Below are 22,612 nucleotides of genomic sequence, written 5' to 3' on the forward strand. Positions count from 1 at the left end.
TATGTGCAGCATGTCTACATGTGTCTTTTTTTTTGCCACAGCGAGACCTTCTCCTTCATGTTGACTGGAGAGGACGGCAGCAGGAGGTTCGGGTACTGCAGACGCCTGCTGGTAAGCCACCGTTAACTCTCCATCTCCTCCTCCCTGCTGAGCACTGTTTGTTGTGACAGAGCGCTCTATGTGAACATGTTGTAATGGTTTCCTGTGGAGCTACTGATGTATTTCATGACCATCCACCTTGGCAGCAGGAATGAGATCATATATAAAAAAAGGGGAAACTCGAATGGCACTTAGTAGAGCGCTTACCTCTGCCACAGCCAAACAATCCTACTCATCACTAGTTTAGACATAGATGTCAGCATCATAAATATTTAATTTCTTTACATCCAGAACCAAACGTCACCCATACCTCATCCCTGCATCTGGTTGGATGCAAATTGTCTCATTACTTTAATAATAAAAAACTAAAACATTATTTCACTGTGTCTCTCTAAACACACACATCAAATCATAAATAAACACATGAATAATTACAGTTAAACCAAATGTAAAAATCAGATTAGGAGACACTAACACCTATCACTACAACGTACGTGACACAGGAATGAGGTTAAAATCAGGTTAAGAAGTAAAGAAACCAAACAGTGAGAGAGTGACTAAAACTAAAGAGTGTAAATCCAAAGGTTAAAATCTGCCCTTTGAGTGTAACTCTGCCAAGAAATAAACAAACTAAGATGGCACTCAGTAGAGCGCATACCTCCCCCAAGGCCCAAGATACAGATCTTTATTTGGATTTCCCCAAATCGTGCACACTCATAAATATCAGTCTCCTAAACAAGCCTGAATTGTTTCGAGACATATTTCAAAATGTTAGAGAAAGTGAAGAACATTTCCTGGATCCGCCCCCTTATTCAGATCTTCACCTAAATTTAATGAGTTCCTCCCTGAGCTTTGTGGTAACCTGTCCATTATTTTCTGCGTAATCCTGTTAACCAGCAGACAAATAGACAAACAAAACAAACAAACCAACAGACAGACATAACATAACCTCCTTGTTGGAAAACTGCCTGGAACTGAACCTTGTGTAAAATCTTTATTTATGGTTTAAAAATGTATAGCATTTCTTAGCACACTGAACCCAAGCCAGTCATTATTATAGCAGCTGATCAGCCTGATGGTCCAAAGACTTCTCATCCTTCTGTTGTTGTTCAAGTCTGCCCAGGAAATAGCTATGGTTAGAAGTAGTAACAGAAACATCTGGAATAACAAACATTCAGACCACATCGCTAACACCGATTTCAGTTGCTACAAAAATGCATGGACCTAGTTTCAGTTCTGCAAAAAATGTAAATCTGTCTCTTTAAACATATTTTAAATTTGATATGATTACAATTTTATCTCAGAGAGAAATAACAATATTTAGTCGTTGTCATAAAGTGTTTAAACATATGATTGAAAATTACTCATTCAGTTTTAACAAGAGTTTCTCAGGAGAGTCGAGACAAAGAGAAACCATGAAAAACCCAAACTCTGTCATTGTCGAGCATTTCTTCTCCGTAACGAGCCCAGGAAGAGCTTTGAAGTTCTTGAGTTTCCTATTTAGCTTGTGGGTAGCGAGCATGACTGTGTGGGATTCTGTGAATGTGGTGGTGATTTTGTTTGCCATTCGGTATTTCAGTACGTTTACAGCACTGCAGTGTGTATGTTCTCAGACGTTAGCAGGGAGTGTCTTCACCATCCAGCGGGACATCCTGACTGGAAATTCTTTAACAAGACATAAAGAAAAACGCTTTTTAACTCTGCTCTCACGCTTGATCTGCCCTGTTGATCTGATCTCCTCGAAAGAAGCAGATTTTTAATGAAGGTGGAAGAAGAGGTGCGCTGCTCTCCTCCAGTAACTCCGTTTCCTCCCCGCTGTCTGTCCAGCACTTGGCAGGAACCGAGCATTCCTGAGGACTTGAATCAAGCTCCACATAGTTGATTTAATCGTCCATTTGGAAAAGCGGAGGAGAAACAAGAGGAGAAATTGTATACCTAATATGGACAAGTGAATTGGCATTTCTGGAGTGCTTGTGTTCATTTGTGTGTGTGTGTGTGTGGAGGCACATAATGGTCTGTGAGCGTACAGAGGAAGGTAGATATGATCAGAGCAGCAGATAAACCACCTGTGTTTAGGAAGTCTGTATATACATGAAAGACTTTCACCCCAGATGACAAACTAGATTGAAGACTTCAGCTACACTATATAAACAGCTTATCTACATATTATATTATCATGATCAGACCCTTATATATATATATATATATATATATATATACAGTATATGTGTGTGTGTTTTAAAAATACAATAGGCAACAATTCTTAAATTGCCTAAAAATGACTAGACCTGTTTAATATATTATGTTAAGTTGTGTACTAACATTATCCAAAAATGATCAGACCCAGAGAAATCACACATTTATTCTGGGAAACAGGACGTTTCATTTCGGTGGCCTTTAAATTGCATCACATCCTCTTAATGGCTTTGTCAGTCTCTGCTATAACCTCCAGGGCAAACGACATATGATGAAGGGAAAACACACTGCTAGCCAGATTTTACCTTCCTCTGTTTGCATTGGTCACACATAATGAAACATTATTAGTCATTCCCATTTGCTGCTTAACGTGAAAACAAACTTATTACCTCATCTGTGAACATGAGTTATGTTTGCTGGATTTTCAACAGCAATGATGGTGAAGACAACATCTCCCATGATACCAAAGAGGCTTCACACATCATTAAACTAGGCCTTTGGTTATCGTTTTGATTGACAGAACCCAAGCTACCTATGCTACAGTTAAACAAATAAGTTTAACTGTTTATTTATTTAAAATTATTTAGTCTGTGAATATAAATTACTAATGACTCTCTAAAGCTGAAAAAACATCCTTTACAATGTCAGGGGGGGGGGGGGGGGGTACGAACATTTGGCAGACAAGGAGAGTTGCATCATGGGAAATGCAGGATCCACTGATTTGGGGGCCTTGATTTATATTTTGGCCTGTTAAAAGCTATACTGCTCTGCTGGCCCAGGAGTGTTTGTGGTCAATTTTCAGAACATCTGTGAATGTGTCTCTTCATTGAGTCGAGTGAAAGTGTTTCAATGAGTCTCTGTCGATTTTCTCCCACAGCCGACAGGAAAGGCGCCTCGTCTTCCAGAGGTGTACTGTGTCATCAGCAGGCTGGGCTGTTTCGACTTGTTTTCCACAGTGAGTTCAATCTGGCCCTCCAGCCACACACACACACACACCCACACACACCCACACACACACACACACACACACACACACACACACACACACACACACACACACACACACAGTAACACTAACTGTGTGGTGTTGTAGCTGTGGTTCAGCCCGTCTCACAGCTGAACTAAATGACTTTCAGCAGGCCGTCTGCTGAAGGCCTGTTCGTCGGTTAACCTTTTTTCATTGTCTTTTTGAACGTTTTAAATTTCCCACAGCGAATGTTTCCTTCACTTTTGTCTCAGTGGCGCTAACATGAAGCAGATCAGTCGCGACCTTTTTTTCTGATTACTTCATTAATTCAAAGTGAGTGAATCCAGTCTGTGGAAACAAAGCGGCTGCTATAAGACAATATACAAATAATAAAAACATGGTAGACGGGCCCACAGGGTGTTCTGTATCCATTTTTTAATAATAAGGACATTCTGGAGCTTTTTGAAACCGCATGTGATCAAAGACTGAAAAGTTGTAAATCCTGAACCCTGAAAGCAAAAATCTGAAACGTGTCTATCGTAGTTCAGTGATGCAGAATAACTTCTATACTGAGCTGAACTCGTGCTTCACAACTAATTAAATGGTAAATGCTTTGTCTGGTTTTGCGTCATGTGATATAACACCTCAGACGTCTGTACTTTGACAACAGTGCAGACACAAACCTGAAAATGAAAGGAGGCTATTTTTAAAGTGCTCTCATGGTAACTAGGAGCTGATGGCGGTGTTTGATTTCATTGGGAAAGAAAAACACAGACAGATGAAGAGAGAGAGGTGATATCACATGACCTCGAAAACGAGCACTTCTCCGAGCAGCTTTCCAGACAGAGGCCGTTTGGACCCAAACAGGCAGACAGGCACACTGGGTGGAATTTTCCAATCACACAGACACGGGGAGAAACGCATTTGCTATTTTTCCAAACAGAAAATGAATACTTGGTTCCAGGCAATTGCGTTTACTCAAACTTATACAAATATGTTTCCATCAATTGTCACCGTGATCAATAACCTTGACGACGGGGCAGTTTTTTCCCTCTTCCCTCTTGGCTATTCACACATTATAGATTAAAACCTCAAACCTTGTGCTGTGTTTTTATTTTTTTTAATAGTTGAAATGTATGAAAGTATCTGTGCTCTTCTTTCCAATGTTCAGATCCTGGATGAGGTAGAGAGACGGAGAGGTGTCTCAGCAGCTCTGGTCTATCCCTTCATGAGGAGTCTGATGGAGTCGCCCTTCCCTGCACCAGGGAAGATTATCAAAGTGAAGACCTTTCTGCCTGGAGCAGGAAACGAGGTGAGAGCTGCCAACAATGCCTGACACCTCTGCTCATCTCTGGCACTGCTTAAATCATGCACAAATAATGAGCTCAAACTATTTTCATTGTATTATTTTTAAATGTGGTCAGGAAATGTGGGGAAAGGGGCAGAAGAATGATGTGCAGTAAATGGTCCGGCTTTCCAGAATTAATCCCATCACCACGCCACAAATTTCCCATCCTTTGTGGTCATGCAGGTCATCGAGCTGAGGCGGCCCACCGACTCCAGGCTGGAGCACGTGGACTTTGACAGTCTGTTCAGATGCCTCAGCGTACGGCAGGTGATACGAGTCTTTGCCTCGCTGCTGCTGGAGCGACGAGTCATCTTTGTGGCCGACAAACTCAGGTGAGCCCGAATATTCATCTTCAAAACAAACTTCAATTCAAAGCCAGCCATAAAATTCACCTCTTCTGTCACAGTTGGTTGTCTACTGCTGGGGACATGTTACAGACCAGCAACACAAACACCTTAACAGAAGCTTAATCGGGGAAGTCAGGCTGCAGTCTCCTTATCCATAGCACTGTGCTGTGGTTTTGCCAGTGTTTTTGGGTGTGGAACTGTTTGATTATTATGTATCGATCGGTATTAGAAAGTCAGGCACAAATCCAGTAAGTCAGCTGGCCGTTTTTTATAACCAGAAGTAAAGCTGGGTCACACGAACGAGAGTCACAACAAGGGGGGAACAGGGTGCGACTGATAAGAGTCTCCAAGGACTCAGTGTCCCAGTCTGTCCTGTTGTTACCAAAAAGAGAGGCTTGCTTTTCGAGGATTGGAGGCGAGGGCGGAGTGGGAGGAGATTTGAGAAGAGGAGTAATCTCTCCATGTATCAGAGCCCAGTTTAAACAAACATCAGTGGGGGCAGTGACTGTGAGGGGAAGGAATGCACTTCCTGTGTGCACGACTCTGCCCTCTGTGATCTGTGGCTCGACTGTCACTATTTGACATATGATGCCACAGTCACTCCCTGTGTACGAGTGGCACTCTCTGTGTCCCCGGAAAAAGTCTGCCTCCGCTCCTCATTACCAGAGGTGATAACATCGCAGAGTCACTGGGCAGGGATCTTCAACGGACTCACGACACAATATTATCAAGATTTATTATCCAATAACAGGCAATTATGTGATTTTGGGATATGTGATTAATCTAAATATCTGTTTACTTGCTGGGATTAACATAGATCTAAAAGGATGAAATATTAATTTAAAGAGGGAATATGCAGGACTTCTTTGTGCCGTTGATTTGTGACTGAGTCGTGTCAGATAGATTTTCATCTCAATGGTGAGGACAAAAACTCCCATGATCCCACGCTGCTTCATAATGTATTCTTCCATTATTATTTTTGATTGAGAGACCCCCAGGCACCAAAGCTACATATGGTACGTTTAAAAAGTGCGTTCTTGTGGTTTGCACAGGATGAATCCCCTTTGGTGATTTTCCCCCCATTAGGGTTTGATATGTGTGCAGTTTTTTCGGGATATGTCTTACCATGAAATGAGTTAGAGACATTTATGTTCCTCTCAGCAGGATTTCTAATCACTTTGATGGCCCCTTCAATTTGATGTCATTATCCGTCTATAACCAAATACCAAGAGGAAAACGGTGCACGTTATTATTGCTTAACATGTCCTTTTAAATTTGGTTCAAAAGATAATTTAAAAAGTCAGTAGTGGCAAAATACCATTAAGTGAAATTTCATGACACAAAATAACAAATATGAGTTCTATTATCTGTTCAAACCGTGTGTGTGTGTGTGTGTGTGTGTGTGTGTGTGTGTGTGTGTGTGTGTGTGTTTGTGTGTGTGTATGTGTGGTGATTTAAATGTGCAAGCATGCACGGGTGCATGTGGTTTCTTTTAAAAACAGCGAAAGGGCCTCACTGCGGCATTAAGGACTTGTATGATAAAAAGCGCTGCTCCCTCTGGGGCTGTGGTATATAATCCATTCCCAAAATACCTCGCCACTGGAACATGATGTATGTTTCTTTCCCTCAAAATGCACATTCAGTGCAAGCAGGGGCCGAGGGGAAACACCATGTTAGGCAATAGTTCTCTGTGGGGTCTTCTGTTGCTTGTTTTCTGGCATGTTAACTCTTGCTTTTGTAGTGAGAAAATATTTTTTCGTGAGAGGTCGTTGCTTCTACATGAAAGTCGCCACAGACAATTTATTTTAAGAGCATCTTTCAACATCTGATGCCTGTAATAACAATGCCTAATCAGATAAATTCATCAGCAGCGAGGTCACTGTTTAACTGCTTAACTCAACTGACCTGCAGATGCTAAATGAGTTTGTGTTGCAGTCTAATGTGAACAGCGTCTGCCAGTCTGCAGGATAGAGTTCAGGTTGGTTACCAGACCTAAGTGCATGTCTTGATGGATCTGTCTGCATGGCAGGGAAATATTCCTACAGTAAAAGTATAACTACATGTTAGATTTAGATGACTTTATCCACTGTACTGCTTAATTTTTTAATTAATCCAATGTATTTCCATTTTTGTGGGAAAAAGGAATCTGTCATATAATGGGCCAAAGATTCAACTATTATCAAAAGTAATCTCTGTGAGACAAAAGCTCAAACATCAAAACTGAACTTCTGAATTTTTTTTCTTTCTTTATGTAATTGATGCTACAAGCTTGTTGAGTTCTTAAGTTGAACAACAGGCTTTTAATCTCCTGCAGCATACTAATGTGAGGACACAGGTTTACTGTACAGTCATTTGGCTGCAACAGAAAAATGCTAACTTTTAATTTTTTGAAATCAAACGTTTTTCACCCGAAGTCGGCAGTTAACAGCTGGGTGTAAATGATGCCTCACACATTTATAGCTTCAAATGACTAATTAAAACCAAAAATGATCACTTGAACATGGTGAGAACTTCCTCAAATCACAGTCATCATCCTTGAGTAATATTTTTTTGACCTTTACTTTGGAGGAGGTGGGATTTATGACTTAAACTGCAACCAGCCAACAGGTGGCGATCAAAACACAGACACTGTCATGTCGTTCGTCTTTATACACAGTCAGCAGTTTTACAGTTTGCTTTCAGATCCCAAACAAGGTCAGAGGATAAAGTAGATGTTTGGACATTCAAAGGATGATCTAATATTACCTGTTGATGTCAAAGGCTCAACTGAGGGGACTGCATAATAATGAGGACTGTTTTTAAATTCTGTGAATCATGCCGTTTTTCAAGTGGGAGTCCTAGAATAAAAAGTGAGTGAGTGTCTAACATATTGACTGATGTAGGAAAGAAAAATACATTAAGGTAAGAAGAAAAATCTGTTTGAGAGAGAGAGAGAGAGAGAGAGAGAGAGAGAGAGAGAGAGGGGAGGGGTGGAGGGGGGGGGGGGCGATGGACAGGGAAGAGACTATAGAAGAAAACTAAACAGTGGCTTCTGAACTTTTCCGAGACACTTTGAATTAATCAAGCTCCCTTTTCCAACATACAGCAGCTTGAGTTTCACTCTCTGGTGTCCTCTTAGTCAGAACTTAAAACTGGTTATTTAACAACATAATAAAAAATCGGGAGTCTATGTTTAGGAGCTTACCTGGGCTCTTATTTTGTTTTTGTAATAACTCTGTGTCTGAAAGTCAGTTGGAGGCACCAACATGTGACTGCAATCCTCTGACAGGTAGAATTATTGCCAACGCCACCGGCATTTTTCTGATTAGCTCTCGTTTCATTTAGTCTCCGGTTGTTTCTCAGACACTCTCTGAAACATGCTCTGCAGACCTGGCATCAAGCCAAAACCGCTTTTAACAACTTAACCGGTTTTCCATGTGGTACTTGGCTCTGGGGTAGAGTGAAGCCCACTCACTGTAAACACGTGAAATGTTTCTGTTTTTCAAAAAGCCTCGGCTATTACCGGAGCCGCCACAGCTGATATTTACATCATAGCCTCTCTCCTGAATGTTTACACCCACACGCTGACGCTCGCATACACACGTAGACGCTCATCTACACAAACACCTGCACACATTCATCTGCTCTCAAGACGGCCTCGATCACACTGAGGCACTCTTGAGATTTTAATAAGAGCCCGTATAGAGTTTCCCACCAGGAAGCTATTTCTCATTGTTAAATGGCTTCTGCTGTTTCCTTTTGTGGAGCCGTAGAGCTGCAGACTGAGGACCAGTGGCTGGAGGTGCTTATTAACAGGAAGTGAGGGAAAACCATTAGTGAACTACAGGAACAGCATATAGAAAGTGCATGTGCAGCTTGTCGTAGAAAACCTTCAGGTCGGGGCGTACACTGCAGCCTCTGTAGATGATCTCTAGGTATTATTTCGAGCTTGGGAAAAGTTTTAACAGTGAAGAATGGTTTTTCGGAGCTTTGCGCCACAGCTGGAGTCTGACAGCTGTACTTCCGTCTCTTTGTCCTCTGTCTGTGGAATCAGGACTGATAGACACAGTGCACTGCTTTAGTAGAGCAGTGAAGCATTTGCTGATACAGCCTCTTGACTCCGGCCCTCTCACTTTCTCAAGCATTGAAATTTCCCCTCCTCCTAGTCATCCTCTGGGCTTCACAGGCTAAGCCTCTCGATCCCATGTTTCCTGGAGTATCTGCCAGTTCAGCCTCACACACACTAAACCAGGCCTGGCAGACCTATGAGAGCTAATATGTCAGGATTAGCCCCCAAACCTCAACACATCGCAGCTCTGCTCAGATCTCACCTCTGCAGAACTGGCTCACTTTCCTTTTCTGAGACTGGGGGCATGAAAGGGAAATTTTAATTAAATGAATATTGGTTTATGCTTGTGTGGTGTAGTTTTTACAAGTGAAAACTTGGGTTAAACATTAAAACAGACTCAAAATGTGCGTCACTTTGGTAAAATTAATTCCCCCATAGCTTGTTGCTTTGGGTTTCTGTGAGGTTCAGTCAAAATCAGCTGTCGTTATACTGCGGTCAGTTGAAATGACTCATACAACTAGAATGGCACTCAGTGGACTGCATACCTCCACCAAGGCCCAAAAATCCCCTTTAATTCAATCAAGCTGCACCCAATCATACATATCGCTCCTCTAAGTACGCCTGATTTTTTTTAAATCAAGATCTCTGAATTATTTCATGAGAAATTCACAAAAACGTTGAAAATGTCTTATCCATCAATGTGGAAAGAAAGTGATAAAAAGATTCCTGGATCTGTCCCTAAAACCTGCTCCAAAAGTAAATGGGTTCTCTACCCAAAACCCCACACTTCCACCAAGTGTCAAGAAAATCAGCTCAGTAGTATTTGTGTTATCCTGCAAACCGACAGCCAAATCTACACTTATCTACATATATTCAGTCAGGAACACTCTCGTCGTAATTCAAGCGTTTATCGGAACAGATGGAAACATAGTTTGGCTCGGTGCTGATGGCTCCACTTGTAAAAATGCTCCCTGAATTAGCCAAGTAGCATGCTAAGCTAAACAAGGACAGCAGTGCAGAAAACCTTCTATAAGACCGAGCCTGAAGCAAGACATCGAGAACCATTTAAAACTTTGAGCCTGGTAAAGACTGTAAACTAGAAAAGTGGACGCTGCGGTGGTGAAGGCAAATTTTCAGCAGCAGTGTGAGGCAACATTCTGGTATCAGGGAATGAGGAGGGTGTCATATTTACAATAAGTGGACCTCCAACTGATTGGACCAAGATCAGCTGGCTGTGGGGCGTATGAAATCCATGTCTTGCATGAACTCACGCAAAGTTTCATTGAACCCCCTAAAACTATTACTTCCTTTAATTCAGGAGAGAAACTGAGTTGTTTCCCTCTGCTAAGGCTGTCCTGATAACATGAACCCAGTCCCAGTTATTCATTAAATAATGTACACGTGTGCTTTTCCTACTGCTACATGTCCAACATCTTCTGTTATTAATGGGTGTTTTTTCCTTTTTTTAAATGACAAATCCATGGTCTTATGTTTTGGCCTGAATCTAACGGGAACGTCCCCCCCTCTGTCCAGAGTTGAGTGGCAACCTTCGCTGGTGCAAGTTGTGTTTTTATTGCAAGTTCATCTTCTCCCAAGAGTGTGTGGTTGAGGAACGAGTGTAATTGATCCTCAGTGGCGCGCAGGGCCGCTTGTAGCCTGTGGCGAAGGTTTTCTTGAGATCTGTGCCCCATCACTCCCTGTTGGAACCTGTCAAACCCAGGAGACGGGATCTGGTAGGAATTATCAAGCCCTCCTCAGGCAAATGGAAATCAGACCGGCCAAAGCAAAGCTGCAAGTGCTTCATGTTAAGATTGAACTGGAAAAGGTCCTGAAAGGACTGAGAGCTGTGGTTATCGTGAGCCTCGGGTTGTCACTGGTGTTACTCCGTCAAGAAAACACATTTTAATCTTGGCAATTTGACTCATGGGAAGTGAAGATGAAAAGGCCGGTGGCCAATGTGTGGCCTGAACGAAAACTGTGGAAAGGTTTTTAAGGCAGTTTGTCATTTACCTCAGCACATGGATGCTGGAACTGATCTCAGATCTCTGTGTATGTTCAGTCTCTGCGGGCTGAGACACAGCGTGAGTGAGGTCACTTAAAAGGGAGCAACTTCTGTTTACTTGGATCTTCTGTCTGCAGCAACCGTGAAACAGCCTCCTCATTAAAAGCGAACATATCTCAAAGTGAGATTCGTTTGCATACCATGTTTGATCCCTGGTCTTGTTTTTGATCCATACTGATTTAGTGCCTATGTGTGTTGTGTGATTGCACCCGCAGTTTATTTTCACTCTCTTTGTGTACATGCAGCGGACAGTATGTAGAGGACAGAGGGGGAGGAGGGTCAGCCACTGTCAACAAGCGACGGATCGTGAGAAACACAGGCCGCTATTTGTGATCTCGATGTTATGGCACAGCTGTCGGAGTTAATCCGAATTTCGCTCTTTCTGGTATTGCATCAACAAGCCTCCAGCTTAACTATAGCAACATGTCAGAGGCACACCACCGCTGCCGGAGTGTAAGAGTTGTCTGCTGGATCCTGGCGTCCCTCAGACGAGCTACAGGAAGAACAAAGCGCCAAAACCGGACACACATAGCTGCAATGTTCCGCCTCAAATGAAGAACGTGTTTCAGGGAAAAGGGAATGAAACCGTTATGTAACTTGGAAAATTAACACAGAGACCAAAAATACTGTTTGTGTTCTAATGGTTCAGTGTGTGGCTAAAGATTTAATGACAGGGATTTTTCAAGGAGATATTCATGATGGCAGGTGATATTTTTTGTAAAATGTTTCATCAGGCACTCCACCACCCCCACTCAAAAGTTTGTCATTATCTACTGAAACGTCTGCCATGTTTTCACTGTGTTTGGTTTAATCTGGTGTGGCCTCCGCAGGCCTTTGTGTTGTGAGCGTGACGGTGATTGATGGTGTGTATCTTTGTTTTCTCTGCCTCTCATCATCAGCACCCTGTCCAGCTGCATGCACGCAGTGGTGGCGTTGCTCTACCCCTTCTCCTGGCAACACACCTTCATCCCTGTGCTGCCAGGGTCCATGTTGGATATCGTCTGCTGTCCCACTCCCTTCCTGGTGGGGCTGCTGTCCAGCTCGCTGCCTAAACTCAAAGAGTTGCCTGTGGAAGAGGTGAGTACTTCATCTCAGGATCTTCTTTTCAATGCTATAAAGACATGCATTCATGTTTACATTTTGCGTAAGAATTTTGTTTTAATTTCCTATTTTTTCAAGTTATAAATGTTTTGTCGTATTTTTGTTTTCTTTTTATGCAAAGTTATTTACAATAAGATAATTTTATAGTAAATATCAAGCCACAAATACATTTCTTTGTCATAAGGGTTTGATAACGACACTTTAATCATCTTTGCCAATGATAGTTGTGGACATTTTTTTTTAACTGCCTAAAATTGGCAATGGTCCCCAATATGAGTCAGTCTCAAGCATTGAACACATGTTGATACACCTCTCAGACTGGTAGTTGGGAAAGACCAGTCACAGTTTACACAGAGCTGTTAATGGGCTGTCAACATCTGCCGTCTGTTACATTACTTGTCCTGACTCATGAAAACATGAAATCTTATTCATTGAGAGAGAGAGAGAGAGAGAGAGAGAGAGAGAGAGACAAATATATCTCTGCATGCAAGAGATAAACTTGCATGTTTTCATGTTGAGCCTCTGTTTCTTTTTCTCAGGCTCTGATGGTCGACCTTGGAACCGACAGATTCATCCGACAGGTTAGTCTGTGAGCGCTGTTCAGAAAATAAACCTGACCATCGAGTTCGGGACAGGCTGGAGTCAGTTGCTTTAAAAACATCATCAAGACTCTGGGTGTTTTTTTGGCTTTAAGACACCAACCATGCTACATTTCATCCCTTTATCAATCAGGGCAAAACTTTAGGAAAAAATATCATTATAGAAACTGTAACAGAGCCACAAACAGAATAAAACCACTATGGCTGTAGGTCATGTATGATATGTTTGTTTCAGTCTATTTTTGTGCTAAAAAAAGTTAAGCCATCAGAAGTTTCAGGTTATGGCAGAACAAGTAACTCTGAAGCAGTAAAGGCTGTGAATGTTTTGGGCTAGTGAAGGAGAGTTGTATTTCTTAAGTATTAAACTCTTATTCTTCTTCTCCGTGTTTTAAACAGGGTCGTAGGACATGTGGTTCATTCGATAACATCTGAGCATTTTAAACTTACTCTGCAAACATGGTTGTTTATCACTGGCGACTGCAATGTCTCTGATTGTTTATAGATGGACGACGAGGCCTCGCTGCTGCCGCGCAAACTTCAAGCGGCTCTTGAGCAAGCGCTGGAGCAGAGGAATGACATCATCAATCAGGACTCTGACAGCGAGTCAGACGAAGGTGAATAAGTGAGAAATCATCGGTCCCGACCGAGACAGATGTCGTTTTTTTTTATCTGTTTTGATTAGAGCAACGTCTGTTCAGCCCACGTCAGTTCAGGCCTGTCTGTGAAACTCACTGTGACGTCTTCTGTTCCCACGTCACTGAGTCACAAAGGATTCCAGATGATTCAGGGTTTATAATGATGAAAGGTTGATGTTGGCTGATTACGCTTGATTTTAATGTGATCCACAGACTTGAGGTAAAACAAGACAAAGGTCAAATAGCACTGACAAAACAAGTCAACAGAAACCAAGCAGATGTTGTTTATGGTCTAGCGGTAAGGATTCCTGGTTTTCACCCAGGTGGCCCGGGTTCGACTCCCTGTATGGGAATAATCTGAATGTTTACACCTGGAGAATTAATTAAAGTTTTCACAGTCTAAGAATATTGACATTCAACTGATAACACCAAACTTTTGCATTAATAATTAGTGACCTTACATATTAAATCTCTGTTTCCACATTCTCTTCAAAAATAAAACCGACATTCGTGCAACTAACAGTTTGTTAGATCAGAGGAAAAATTAAGCTCAACTTGCTGTACTTATAAAGACAGAAAAAAAGACAGTCTTAAATATCTTTAAGTATTATCCTACCTACACCGGGATTTATGAATAGCAATGTTTTGGCGAAATACAAAAGTATATAATGTCTGGGACTGTGATAATACTTATTATCTGTCATACTTGACATAAATATTATTTATTATGGTTGTAAAAAGCTCTTAAAAAGTCTTAAACTTAATTTGTTGAAACCAGCAGAAACCCTGCCGCCAGCTGCCTAATGTTTACTGTACAAAACGCTAAATATGACGGGAAAATATGTATATGGAAATAAGTAAAAGGTCCAGTAAAGATGGAAATGTCCTTAAGTAACTCTTGGTAAGGCCATTACAGTTATGGTTGTTATGGTTGTGCCAGTCTCGAGGATTTCAGTCTTTTCTTTAATTCACTGTGTGTGTTTTGTTCTGGGCAGATTTATTTTCCTCAGGCTCATTCAAAGTTTATTTAATTAGAATTTCAGAGAAGTGACAGCCATGGTCCTAGTCTTGTCTTGAGCCACGAAGCCCTGAGCCTCTGTAAACTTGCCCAGATTTTCCAATAGCTCTAGTTTTGTTTTATGCTTTTGGCGTTCTTTGACAGCACTAGTTTAAGAGCAATAGATATAATAAAGAGGCAACCTCATTATTATTGTTTTGTATTTTGTGGTTTGATTATATTCAAGTTGATTTGACCAAGAGTTATAAGATCCGTCCCCAGATATCCACAGAGTGGGTGAGCTTTTGTTGTTGTAAGCTTCGAGCCAAACCATGTGTTCTTCTCCATTATGACTCGTACAATCTGGCTTTTTCTTTGGAACATGGTGACATGGTCTGTTTTATCGTTTGACTCAAGGTACTGTTGTAAATACTGTGAAAAACTGAGTACTGTGTTTGTGTCCTTCTCGTTTGCGTCCACAGAGTATAACTCCCTGAACAGCCTGGTGTCCGAGGCCTTCATCCGCTTCTTTCTGGAGACCATCGGCCATTACTCTCTGTTCATCACGCAGAACGAGCGGGGGGAGCGCGTTTTCCAAAGGGAGGCCTTCCGCAAGTCTGTGGCGTCCAAAAGCATCCGCCGTTTCCTCGGTGTCTTCATGGAGTCGCAGATGTTTGCAGGGTTCATTCAGGATCGAGAGCTGAGGAAGACACGTGCTAAAGGTAGACTGGCGTTTCCATAAGTGTCACTTATTTCTATGAATATCCTCTTTCTGCCTTTGAGCATTTTCCTGTATGGATATCCCTGGAGGTCTCCTCATTGTGAAGGATAGGATACTATGCTAACACTGGCCTCTAGTGGCTGAAAGTTTTCATCTCTGTTCCTCCAGGTCTGTTTGAGCAGAGGGTGGATCAGTATCTGGAGGAGCTGCCAGACACGGAGCAGAGCGGAGTCAACAAGTTCCTGAAAGGCCTTGGTGAGTCCGGCCGCAGACTTTTTACAAGGCTGCCTTCACATTCTGGATTTCTGACATTTTTATCAGTTGGGGTGCATGACTGCCTTAAAGAGAAATTTCAAATATTGCTTCTCGGACTTGACAGGATCATATTACTTGACCTTTTACTGTTACGTACACTCATCTCCTCTGTCCAGATGTTAACTAACACTTTCTCTGTGCAGGATCATGTTTGTTCAGAGTTTGACACTAAAATGCTGTTTTCACATTATCCTGCTGAAAGGAGAAAGTTTCTCTGTGCTCCAAAATGTGAAACTGTTATCAGTATACGTATTACTGACAAGTGACGTTTCTGTGGAGCAGGACATATCGTGTGTTCAGCAATTAATCATGAACATGAATAATAGTCACATGTTTTTCAGGGTTTCTGCTGGGTCTTAAAAACTCTTTAAAAAAATTTAAACATTTTAGAATGTCATGCACTCAGCTTGGCTGTGGAAAAGACTATGACTACTTACCGTCTCTTTCTGTAGTTTGTGAGATGATGCAGCATTTCTCTCTACAAGGCTACTTTCCCGTCATCTTCAATAGTTGTTCAATTTCTTTCATTATGGTTTTTCAAAAGTGTTTCAGAAATCCTGTTTACAGATTGAAGGGTGAAGGAGCAGATCTAATTTAAGAATATTATGTACAAACAACTTGTTATTCAAAGCCAGGTATTTTTATGTCTCTAAACATATCTTTGGGGGACTTTTTAAACTTGATCAGAAAACCACAAACATAAGCAAATATTCAGACGCAGAATCCGATTTATAAGTAGTAATCCTCATATACTGTATAATATCCTGAATGCAATTGATCTGCTCAGATGTTTCACATGTAACATTAGTTAATGGATCTGTTTTTATTTCTTTCAGGAAATAAAATGAAGTTTCTCCACAAAAAGAACTGAGGTCGACTCTTCCTCCAAACTGAAGACCTGATGTCTCGAGTCTCTGCATCCTGATCATTCTCACCTTTTTTAATGTAAACATGTACATATTATTATTTCACTGTAAACTGGCTGTGAGACCCTTCAGTGTATGTTTATAGTGATGGCAGGGGGCGGTACACAACTAATGAGCTGTAGATTAACCACTGTGCTTATGAAGAGTGTTGTCAGAATGAGTGAGTGTGTGTTACTTGGGCAAAGGTGTACAGTTTGTATATGTATTCTTTTTACATTAATTCACAACAGTGTTGTCCTCTGTTTAAGGAGTGTAAAACCTATTCCAAAACTGTACATGCACCAAGACAATGAAGAAAATGATTGTAACTCTTCATAGAGTCTTTTGCAATATTTTATTAAAAATGGTAGTTAAAATGCATCAAATGCCTGAGTGCACAGTGTTGAGTTCAATCATAACAGATACATAGTAAATATTTTTGTTTCAAGACTTGTTTCGACTCATCTGCCGTCATGAATTACTTCCTATTTCTTCACTTTAAAAATAAACTGTATCTGTCATGTCCGCCAACGCCCGACAGTCCCCTTATGAAGCGACATTTAAATTGACTAGATCTGGATTTTAACTGCACCAGATTTCATAGACGGTTCAATATCAGTCCCTGAAACATGTTATTCTGTTCTTAGATATCAAAGAACGTTTTGGAAATTGTATTATCATGCAATGTAAAAAGAAAGTCAGCCCCCTGATTGGGATCCACACCAAAATGTACTGTGGTATTCCCTTATCTATTCCACATCATTCCACCAAGTATCATAGTAATCTGTCCAGTAGGATCTGTGTTATCCTACTAAGAACAAATCCTGACAGAAACATAGACAGCAGACCAGATTTACAGATCAATCAGAATCTTTTAGTGTTAACTTTTGTTACCTCCCATAAGCAAAGGCCCAGATCTACACATAGCACATCTGGACACAGAAATATGTAATTCACACTTTACCACATGGCGTTAAATCACCTCTTATCTCGCTGACAGCTTCCCCCAAAGCCACTGTGTGTGTGATGAGAAGCTGGTGAGATCCCAAAAGACACAGTGAGTGTAGCAGCAGCCACCACATGCTGCTGGTAACCTAATTACGTCTGTGCACATCACTCTGGTGGCTGTCACTGTTATTAGCTCGCTTCACTGAGACGCTCACTGTTCACTCCAGCCGCCGTATTACCTCTTCCTCGGCTCGAGGCCTTTCCAAGCAATTAATGGGTGATATTTGTTAAATAACTGTGTTGTGTAATAGATGCAGCTACACAGCCACTACCACTGCTACCCATAATAATAATAATAATAATAATAATAATAATTAAAAAAACATTCATGATTCTTAACTTTGAGTCCTATTACTTTATTATATTCAACTGCTGCTTCCTTAAAGGGACTCTTACCTTTGTTGCATTTTTACACTTTTTTTGGATAAGGTTAAATTGGTATTAATAAGGTAATGACACTCTAAAATGCAAGACAGACCCACCAGGAGTAAAAACAAACAATTATTTCACTCTCATAATATTTAGTGAAAACTTCAACCAATAAAATTCTTCGGACCGAAGGACTTTATTGGCTGATAGACCTGTCTGTTTGCTGCATGGACATGCAGGTTTTCCGTCTGCTTCTTATGGCGCAAATAAATGGTGCAAATAACCATTGAACTGAAAAATATATATGTGAATGTAAATGTATATAACTTACCGGTGCTTCTGAATCCGAATCCATTGCTTTGGTAAACAAAAACTCACGTGCGTGCGCGGAGGCAGTAGGTTGAAAGTCTGCTTGTAAATAAAGTTTCTTCAAAAAAACACCGCGGATGGGAACGAGGGGGTGGGGAATTGGAGGAAGGCGGGATGATTTGAATGTGCTGTAATTCTCAAATGCAACAAAGGTAAGAGTCCCTTTAATATGCCCAACAAACTAATTGAAAGGTCCCTATACTCAGAAGAAGAAGAATTGATATTTCCTCCAAGAGATGGAAAATATTTCATTTCTAACTATTTAAAGGTTCAGTGTGTAGAATTTAGTGACATCTAGTGGGGAAGTTACATGTTGCAGCTGAATACCCCCCCCCCCCCCCCACCTCAGCATCCCCTTCTAATCATGACAGAGAACCTGTGGTCACAGTGGCTGCACACTTGTTTTGGGCTTCTTGAACACGATACCTCAAATCTGCCTGTAGGGAACTTCTTTCAATGTAGATTTAAGATTAGATTTCATTCTGACCTCTTACTGTATTAGTCTGACAAAAAATATGGAGACTTAAACTTCACTGGGAGGCAAAGGCAAATAAATCATAGCAGTAATTCTAGTATAGATGTGGGTAGATGTTTTAAATAGTGAATCATTCATATGAAGACGTGAATAAGAATCATGTTGAGTTGATGCGGTCAGCAGCAGTGCTGGAAAGTAACTTAGAACATTTAATCAGATCCTCAGATCCAATTTTGGGGTATTTTGCTTGAAATGCTTTAATCAACCAAACTGTTTATAACACATTCAATTTATCTATCACATTTAAATGCTGCTTGAATGTGAACAGCAACAACATAACATTGAAATATAACAGTGATGAAGACCATTCTGCGTCTTACAGCACCGATACAACTGTGCATTACTAAGGTAACAAGTCTAATACGTGGTTTGTATTAATAAGAGAGATTCGTTTCACCTCGTGTTGTTGTTGTTGTTGTTTTTATTTGGGCAAATTGATGTCACATGGGCAGCAGTGACGTCAGCCACCCCTCGAAACCCAAACAGTCGAGTCACACCATAGTGCCACACTCCCGCTACGAGAGACGTCATTAGTGTTGCAGGAGAACAAACAGAAAGTCTCACGATTCACTGCGAGACTTGGTGCCTGCTCTCCAAAATATTTAGGAAGGTCCAAAGAGACACATCCGATGGGGGAGGACCGCCCGACGCAGGGGACAAGGTAAATGAAACAAAGGGAAGAGAAGGAGGAGAAAAGGAGGAGGAGAGGAAAGAGAAGAAGAGCTGCACACCTGCCGTCATGAGACTGACTGACAGAAGTTAAGTTGCTCCTCACATCCTCACGCTGCACCTGGTGGGAGGTTTTGTACGAGCTGCAGTTAGTATAGCTAGTGCACACACACACGCACACGCACACACACACGCACGCACGCACGCACGCACGCACGCACACACGCACAGAAGGATGCTGTGTTCTCCAGGTGATCGGTGGGATCGACTGTCCTCTGGTTGTTTGGTGGATTGCATCATGGTGCCATGACAGGGGCGTAAGCTCATGCGCACTTTCTAAAACATCAGTGATGCTGGAGGTGAGGATGAGGAGGATGAGGAGGATGAGCATGAGCATGAGCATGAGGATGATGATGAGGATGAGGATGATGAGGATGAGGATGATGCAGAGGCAGCAGCAGTCTTCCTCTCTGAGGTTTGACTGACGTGTTTGTTATGAGGCGGATACGCAGTTAATAACGTGCTGTCAGTCTGTCACATGAACGCGCACATGGAGCAGGTCTCCAGAAGGAAATCACTGCTGCTCCCAGATTCCCACAGCTTGAGCGAAACAGCTCACCTGCATTAGTGTGTCCATAGAGGTTCAGCTCGAAGTTACAAAGTAATTTACAGTGGATCAGCTAATGCACGTTACGTGTAACAAGATAAAATACTATGAATAGTTTCAACCAGAGCAATACAACGGAGTATTAGGGCCACTTAAAACAATCTAAAATTTAGAGAATAAAGTCATAATATTAGGAGGATAAACTATACTTTGAGAATTGAGTCATAAACATAGAGAAAAAAGTCTTAATTTTATAAGCGTATCGATGTCAAAAAAGAATAAAATGAGAATAAATCATAATCTTACAAGAAAAAGTCTTAATTTTACAAGAATAAAGTGTTAATATTGCAAGAAAAAAGTTGTAATAATATGTGAAATATTGGTGGAACCAGGCTTCAATCAGTGGTATGCTTTGTGCATGTCTTGCCCAACATGTAGCTTGTATATGTTGAATAAGATGGGACCCAAAATTAACTCTTGGGGGACTCCACAAAACAGAGGAGCACAGGAGGAGGAGGCTTCTCCCATCACAACAGAGAAGGACCTATCTATTTAAGAGGTTAGTCAACCCATGTGTTCTGAGCATCACAACCACCGTCTTAATGTGAGAAACCTCATTTGGGGGCAGAGATAGAGATAACGTTAACATAGCATAACAAAAAGCAATAATATGTCAGTGCCTCCTAGTGCCACTTTAAAATAAATAAGGTTATGTGTTTACCCCTTTCCTTTGGTTTGTTTGTCAGCAGGATTATGAAAAAACTAATTGGACCATTAAAGAAACCCATTAAATATCGCCGTGGATCTAGGACTTTGTCTTTTTCACTTTCTTTAACATTTGTGAGATAGGACTTTACATTTTTTTTAAATTCATGAATCTTGATTATGCATAATCTTTGGCTTTATCCAATTTGGTTGGATTTGGATTTGGATGAATTTAAGGGCAGTGTTGGGCCTTGGTGGAGGTGTGCAGGTTACTGAGGGCCATTCTTGTGTTTTAGAACGAGAAATAACATTTGAATAAAGAGTAAATTGCGACAGCGAACAGAAAATGAAAGTGCAGTTTTGAGCATTTCAACGGAAGCACACTGTGAGATCTCATCAGCTGCAGCAGTTCAAGCTCCACATGATGAGAAGATGAAGAGAAATGGGCAAATATCTTTTCACCATCTTGTTTATGTGCGAAGCTGCAGCTTCTGAAGCTTGACTTTTTAACAGAGGATAACTCTCAGCGAGATCTTTAGATAACCAGCTGTAGGTTGTATCGAAGATTTGATTGCATTTTTCTAAACAGAAAGTAAGTGAAGATTCTCCTGTTGCTGGATCTCTGTGCAGAACAGAATATTTGATTTGGGGAGATACAGCCTTAAAATGGCATGAGAACTTCCGAGTGGTTGAAGGTAATCTTGCTTCTTCCTGTGATCTCATCACTGCAGTGTTAATAGAAGTTGCATGGGGGGATGCTTTCAGGGGACAGCTCACTGCACAGGTTACTATTATTGTGACATCTCTTGAGATGGCATGCACATCCAGTGCCAGCTCCACTCAGCAGAGCAGAGGAGCTGCCAGCAGTGGAGATTTCAGATAAAAGCTGCTGGAGGTGCGAGGGAACAAGTGCGCAGTTTGAAAATGCTACAGAACTGAGTGAGCAAGAGGCAGGGCGTACTGCGACTGACTAATTGTGTTTCAAATTGGGTCTTTGAGTGCACAATGGGGAATGGGATTGCTCTGAGCTCCCCACTGAAGCACCCAAGGATGAGAAAGTTGTCAGATTTGTAGGTCAGGCTGCAGGGGTTGTTGTCAGGCAGACTCGCTCCCAGCTCCAGATATCCCACTGGTTTGATGCTGGGATATATTTGATGATGAGTGTGTGTTTAAAGTTTTCTGGTTCACCCCGTCCCCTATTTCAACTGTCACATCATCATGCAACTCTTGCTTTTGCAGATAATTTCCTTTGTCTGAAGTTGTTTCCTTTTCTTTCCTCTTACTCTCCTCCTGCTGTGGTTGCCGCGTTAAAATCTTAATTGATTTCACAGTGTTAGAGGGAATTGCAGGACTATCCTGGTCCCATCTGGAGCTCATCACAGCCTGACCCGCTTTCCGTGTGCTACGTTAGTGTGTAGCTCCGCTGGGATCTGTCCCCTCCTCGTGCTGACGCGGAGAAGAAGGCCACAGCCGGCCCCCCCCATCGCCCAGCTCCACACCACCGGAGCCGAGCATCACCTACTGCTGCCGCACTACGCCCCATCCACACACCCAAAAGTTGCTTACATTACACTTTCTCCCTCCTTCCTCATTGTAGGTCACTTGGTCTTCCTTCTCCCATTTTGGGAAAGGGCTTGCGGGGATATTTTGCCCTACAAAAAAATAATTATCTTATCTCCCTAATTCCCAATTATTATGCACAGGCTTATTTAAGAAAAAGGATTAGATTTTCTCTCTTTTTTTGTGTGTGTTAGCTGCACCGTCAGGCAGGGGATGGATTTGAACGCGATGCCTCTCTCGTCTGCGGCAGCGAGGGGGTCCTACACATGGATGAACTCGGGGAGGAGGGAGCACAGTGAGACTGTCATGTAAGCCGTCTCCTCTGGGGCCACCTCTCGGTGCGCACTGCTTCCTGCCTGTAGGTAGAAGCGTCAGTGTTTCTGCTGCTGAGGCGTCAGACTGCTCTCGCTCTCCTCTCCCTCCAAACCGCTCTACTCTCAAAGCACGGAA

At 41.8% G+C, this 22,612-nt stretch overlaps 1 protein-coding gene across 3 annotated transcripts in view; it reads left to right on the forward strand.

Moving 5' to 3' along the window:
• Positions 1-16,820, forward strand: part of dennd2b (DENN domain containing 2B) — a 46,799-nt gene extending 29,979 nt beyond the window's left edge. For all 3 annotated transcript variants that reach the window (XM_061067920.1, XM_061067919.1, XM_061067921.1), the window contains 10 exons: positions 42-111; positions 3,173-3,250; positions 4,434-4,574; positions 4,794-4,942; positions 11,967-12,144; positions 12,708-12,749; positions 13,270-13,381; positions 14,882-15,121; positions 15,289-15,375; positions 16,272-16,820. In XM_061067920.1, the coding sequence (XP_060923903.1) occupies positions 42-111; positions 3,173-3,250; positions 4,434-4,574; positions 4,794-4,942; positions 11,967-12,144; positions 12,708-12,749; positions 13,270-13,381; positions 14,882-15,121; positions 15,289-15,375; positions 16,272-16,306 (1,132 nt within the window). In that variant the 3' untranslated portion in view covers positions 16,307-16,820. The remainder of the gene's footprint in view (positions 1-41; positions 112-3,172; positions 3,251-4,433; positions 4,575-4,793; positions 4,943-11,966; positions 12,145-12,707; positions 12,750-13,269; positions 13,382-14,881; positions 15,122-15,288; positions 15,376-16,271) is intronic.
• Positions 16,821-22,612: the final 5,792 nt, after the last annotated feature.

The sequence above is a fragment of the Limanda limanda genome, chromosome 3 (assembly GCF_963576545.1).
Source record: "Limanda limanda chromosome 3, fLimLim1.1, whole genome shotgun sequence".
NCBI classification, from domain to species: domain Eukaryota; kingdom Metazoa; phylum Chordata; class Actinopteri; order Pleuronectiformes; family Pleuronectidae; genus Limanda; species Limanda limanda.